Consider the following 6,000-nt stretch of genomic DNA (forward strand, 5'->3'; position numbering starts at 1 on the left):
TCCTAACATCTGTCTCTTCAACCAACATTTTTGGTCCTCTCACCTAATCATAGGTCAAAGATCATAGAATTTACAGTGCAGAATGAGACCATTTGGCCTATCGACTCTGCACCGGCCCATGGAAAGAGCACCCTACCTAAGTCCACACCTCCATCTATCCCCGCAACCCAGTAACCCCATCTAATCTTTTTGGACACTTAAGGGCAATTTAGCATGGCAAGCCACCTAACCAGCACATCTTTGGACTGTGGGAGGAAACCGGAGCACCCAGAGGAAACCCATGCAGACACGGGGAGAAAGTGCAAACTCCACACAGACAGTGACCCAAGCCGGTAATCGAACCAGTGACCCTGGAGCTATCAAGCAACTGTGCTAACCACTGTGCTACCGTGCCCCCCGTAATATCTCATTACACAATGTACTTTGTTTTATAGTGCTTGCGTGAAGCACCTTGGGTGTTTTATTAGGTTAAAAACGTTAATGTAGGTTGTTGTTAGTCTACGAGACAATAAGAAACTTTCAAGTCTTTGTAATGATGCAGCAAAGAGATTGTTTCGCATTGTTTGTTTGTAGATAAATCGCAACTGGAATTTCCTCTCTGAACCTCTTCACCACTCTACCTCATTTTCCTCCATTAAAACCCTCTTTAAAATCCACCCCTTTGGCAAAGCTTTTGATCAGCTGGCCTTATTTGAGTATTATAAAGCTCCTGTGAAGGTCCTTGGAAATTTGATTACATTAAAAGCTCAATATAAATGCAAGTCATTGTTTAAATATGTCATAAGAATATTCAATAAACAGCAGAGTGTGTTATTTCTGAATTTCTTTTCTCTATTCCACAGATCCTTCATCAAATAATTAAGGAACCATGAGCTGGAATTTACTCCGCGATGTTTTAAGTGGAGTGAATCAATACTCTACCATTGTGGGGAGAATCTGGTTGAGTGTTATGTTCATATTCCGAGTCCTTATCTATGTGGTGGCAGCAGAACGTGTTTGGAACGATGAGCAGAAGGAATTTACTTGCAACTCAAGGCAAACCGGTTGTGAAAATGTGTGTTTTGACTACTTCTTTCCAGTGTCCCATGCAAGACTTTGGGCACTGCAACTTATCTTGGTTTCCACCCCTTCTCTTTTGGTTGTCTTGCATGTAGGTTACAGGGAACACAGAGAGAAGAAGTACAAAAAGAAACTGTATGAAGACAAAGGGAGCATAGATGGGGGTCTTTGGTGGACCTATTTCTTTAGTCTCCTATTCAAGACAGGAGTTGAAATAAGTTTCTTGTTCATTATAGTGTGGATGTACAACGGGTTGACTATTCCTCGCCTTGTGAAGTGTGAGGTCAAGCCTTGCCCCAATGTGGTGGATTGTTTTGTTGGCCGGCCAACTGAAAAGACCATCTTCCTCTATTTCATGATTGCCTCCTCAATTTTATGCATAATGCTAAACATCTGCGAGATGAGTTACCTAATCATAAAGCACTGCAGAGCGCAATGTGCAGAGAGATCTGTCAGAAAAGCAAGAAGTTCGAAATGTGGATGTGACTCATTGCAGAGGGATCAAGCTCGTCTAAAAGCACTTCAAAATGGTACTTTGAGATCTACCATGAGCGTTCAGACGATGTGAAACTCGAAGAAGATCCACACAATTTCTTATATTGCTGATTGAAAGCTGCTTTTAGAACAGAGGCACCATCTATTTTTTTAATGAAGTAGACAAACATCAATCAAGTTACTGCCTGGGATTTTTCACAGTATCTTTGAAGAAGTGTTTATTATTTTCCTGAAGCGATGGTAGATGTTATGTTTGTCACAGTTCAATTACACGTAAACTAGAACTAAGCTTTGTCGCAATTGAGTAAAGGACATCTGGGAAGTTTGAGCAAATGATGATCATTTTCATCACAAAAGTAATGATATTTTTAGCGGATGCTGTGTTTAGCAGGCTGTGTTTGCTGTCAATGCCATGTATGCATGGCTCTATTGTTTCTCCATGTTTACTGTTTTACAGACTCGCGCAGCCATAAGCACATTGTATCAGACTGACAGTGGAACATCATAGGCCTGACACTGCTAGACTAAAATTCATTCAGTGTCAAAGAGGACAAAAAGCACCATATGCAAAAGTAAAGTCAATAACTTAAAACAGCAAACTAATGAACAGAAAATCTTGGAGATGCTCAGGCAGCATCTTGCATTGAATGCCACTGGAGTTTTCTATTTCTATTTCTGAGTTGCATCATCAGCAATATTATCCTTACCTCTTTTATGAATCGTTAATGGTGACTCTTTGGCAATTATTCTATATAATTGGGAGCCGATCCAGTTGCGGTGAGAGTGCAGCTATCGAGACCAGCATACATTTCCTGCCTAAAAAAACATGTGTTTTGTGTGCAGCAGAGTGACATCTGTGCAGACCAGTACATGTGCGCAGATGGCCATTTGTAAACTTAAACCTTATTTGTAAAGTATTCCCTTAATGATGAAAAAATGGCTGTTGTGTTTTCGATAACCATAAAGGTGGCAGCCTAGGAAGCCATTACGTGGATTCAAGAGCTATTGCACACAGTACCTGATGGCCATTTGTGTTGCCCTGTTACGTATTTTCTTTTCATGTACTGACTGATCTGTTTGAGCTGCACGCAGAATCACTTTTCACTGTACCTCGGTACACATGACAATAAACAAATCCAAATCCAAATCCAAATGTCAGCCATGCAAAGTTATGCAAACATTTTAGATGCTCTGGCATAAATATTTTTTAAAATAGATTTAGAGTACCCTATTATTTTTTTTTTCCAATTAAAGGGCAATTTAGCGTGGCCAATCCACCTAACCTGCACATCTTCATGCGGGTGTGACCCGTGCAGACACGGGGTGACTGTGCAAACTCCACATGGACAGTGACCCGGGGCCAGGATCGAACCCTGGTCCACAGCGCTGTGAGGCAGCAGTGCTAACCAGTGCGCCACCGTACCACCCCGCTCTGGCATAAAACAATGTGGATGTTGCAAGTTCTGAATGCAATTTGAATTGTTTAATGTAGACTGCAAAAATTAGTTAGCAAAGGTTTCTGATTTTTTTTGTAGTAACTATGAAATATCAGCTAATCAATCATAAACGCTTACTTCACTATCGTTTAAAACATTTCCATTCATAAAAACACATGAAAATCCCTGAAAGTAGAGATGGGATACCTGCGATGTTCACATCCCAGCAAAGGATAAAATAAAAATGTCTTACAAAATCATGTTGGTTCCCACACCCACCCGATTAAAATCAATAAAATATAAACTATCAGGCAATTATCAGTCAAAAAGTTAAACATGGAAAAAGAATTGCAAAATCTTCGGAATAAATTCTAATATCATTAATAATTTTCACCTCATAGCACTCAAGGTACTCAGAGTTCCTTTCTGCCCCTTCAAGTGTTTGAATGATTTGGCTACACTTTGCTTCCCTGTATTTGTTTTGGGAGTGCGTCACATTTGCAACCTTTCAGTCTTCCTCAAGTACATAATCTCAATGCCTTTCCCATGCCACCGCCCCTCCAGTCTCCTGCTTTCTACATTTTCATGTCATCTTTCAGGTCTCTAGGTTTCATTTTACCTTCCCATTTCCTCTTTTTCAATGCCCTTTGCACTGGGTTTTGACATCACTGTCCCAGATGGCTGCACTCCTGCTCCCAGGGGTCTCACACGCTGTTCCCAGGGGTCACACTATTCTGCTTCTAGCAGTCACAGTCTATTTCCAGATCTTACACCATATTCCCAGGGGTCAAACCATGGTCCCAGGAATCACACTTGGTCTTCGCCATCATGCTGTTCTCAGGAATCACACCCTCTGATCCTGGAGGTTACTTGTGTCTCCAGAGAACTCGCACTCTATGCTCCCATGGGCCACAACACTGCCCTCATGGGTCAAACCCCGTTCTCAAGCGTCAGTCTCTGCCCCCGGAATCACATTCTCTGTTCCAGTTGGGAGTCTGTACCTTGCCAATTTGTAGGATTCCCAGGTGCAACCCTCTTCCTTTCCCATCTCATGCCCTGCAAAGCATTCTCAAATCCATCAGGAAAATTGCTCTAAAAGCTCTGTCCCTGGGCATATTAAACTCCAAAAAGCAGCTCCCATTACCCTTGCTCCCAGGAACTCCCATCTCCACATTACAGCTATGTCCAGCTGTATATTTGAGCTCCGGGCGCTTCTACCTTGGTGACTTTCTGAATACTCAGTTGTCTGAAAGTAAAAATGTCTGAGGGCGCAATCTAATGGAAAAGTGTATAAGTGTCATTTCGGGTGGGTTCAGCTGGGAGATTCTCCCCAGCTCTGTTGGGGAGTTCCTCACCACTATCTAACGAGACTTAGGGCGGGATTCTCCGGCCGTGCCCGCCTGGAGACCGGAAATTCCCGCCCGAGGTCAATAAAGCTTTACATGGCCCTCGTTCCACCCGTGATCTTGCGGTGGGCGGGGCGCACCCCCTTTTGAGGACATTCCACGCTGCCTTTCAGGCTTCCCCATTCATAAACCCCACCCTTCAACCCCCAAATATTCCGTAGCCCCTTCATACCTGCTCTTCACCACCACCCCTCCCCCCAACCCCCCACCTATCATACCCCCTCATTCCTCCTTTCATGGGCATGGCCCCCCTCAGGCCCGGCTCTTGCAGTGCCACCCTGACACCATGGCATTGCCACCCTTGTCATGATATTCAAACACACATCACAACACACACATCATGATAGACAGGCCAACAGACCAATTAGCACACATAACACGACAGCCAATCACAGACAAGAGCAGACACAGTATAAGACAAGAAACACGACACCTGCTGGCCAGTCCATCTGGAGACAGGACAAGGCCAGGACCTCATTAACAAGACACTCATACAGTCACCACGTGCTGAGTACCAAGACAGATGTGTAAATTACTAGTTGGAATAAAACTGCGTTGTACCAATCGTAACCGTGTTGGTTCGTCTGTACCTCAGAGCACCCAACACCACATGGTACCAGTGAGTAAATCGGTACTTACCGGCAAATCTGCCATCCTGAGCCATGGACACCCACAACAAACCGCAGCCGCTGCAAGTCGCTGGGAACCTGGGAACCAACTGGAAGCTCTTCAAGCAGTGATTCGAACTGTTCATGCGAGCCAACTAAAAACAGGGCGCCTCGGACGAAACGAAGATTGCCATGCTCCTCACTACCGCAGGTCAGCACGCCATCGATTAATACAACTCCTTGGTGTTCGTGGAAGGCGAGAACAAATCCAAATATGACACGGTCCTCCTCAAGCTCGACCAGCACTTCAACGTTGAGGTCAATGAAAGCTTTGAGAGGTATATATTTCAGCAGCGCCTACAAGGTAAGGATGAGCTCTTTCAGCCCTTCCTGACGCACCTCCGCATACTCGCGCAGTCCTGCGGTTACGGCACCACCTCAGAGTCCATGATCCGGGACCAGATCGTTTTTGCCGTTGCCTCCAGTGGCCTACGCCAGCAGCTTCTCAAAATTAACGGCCTGACCTTAGCATCTGCAGTTGAAGCCTGTGTCCTGCATGAAAATGCGACCAGCCGCTATGCCCAATTTCAGGCTACCGAATCGGCACGGAGGGGGTCCCAAGCGATCGAATCGGCAAGCCAGGCCGCCCACGAGGCCGAACGCATCCAGGCAATCGAGTTTTTCCTGGCCCGCGGCCCGGACGAGGGCGGCCGTTTCGCGCGCTTTTCGAGGCCCCCTGCGTTTGTGCGCACCAAAACCAACGGCAACATTGAGGGACGCACTGCGCAGGCGCGCCCGACGCAAGACCGAACTGCGCATGCGCAGTGGCATAACGAATGCCATGACGTCATGACGTGCGGCAACTGTGGAGCTGCACATTTAAAAGGGCAATGTCCTGCAAAACCCGACAATGCCTACGCTGTGGCAAGATGGGCCACTACGCTGCTTACTGTCGAGCGGCTCAGCCTGTGGATCTTCCACATCTCCGACAACCTC

The 6,000-nt window shown here is 45.6% G+C and overlaps 1 protein-coding gene across 1 annotated transcript in view; it reads left to right on the top strand.

Annotated features, from left to right (window-relative positions):
- gjb7 (gap junction protein beta 7) overlaps positions 1-4,953 on the top strand; it is a 45,779-nt gene extending 40,826 nt beyond the window's left edge. Inside the window, exon 2 of the mRNA XM_072499799.1 lies at positions 843-4,953. Coding sequence (XP_072355900.1) covers positions 869-1,627 — 759 coding nt within the window. The 5' untranslated portion in view covers positions 843-868 and the 3' untranslated portion in view covers positions 1,628-4,953. The remainder of the gene's footprint in view (positions 1-842) is intronic.
- Positions 4,954-6,000: the final 1,047 nt, after the last annotated feature.

Source organism: Scyliorhinus torazame, chromosome 4, assembly GCF_047496885.1.
Source record: "Scyliorhinus torazame isolate Kashiwa2021f chromosome 4, sScyTor2.1, whole genome shotgun sequence".
NCBI classification, from domain to species: domain Eukaryota; kingdom Metazoa; phylum Chordata; class Chondrichthyes; order Carcharhiniformes; family Scyliorhinidae; genus Scyliorhinus; species Scyliorhinus torazame.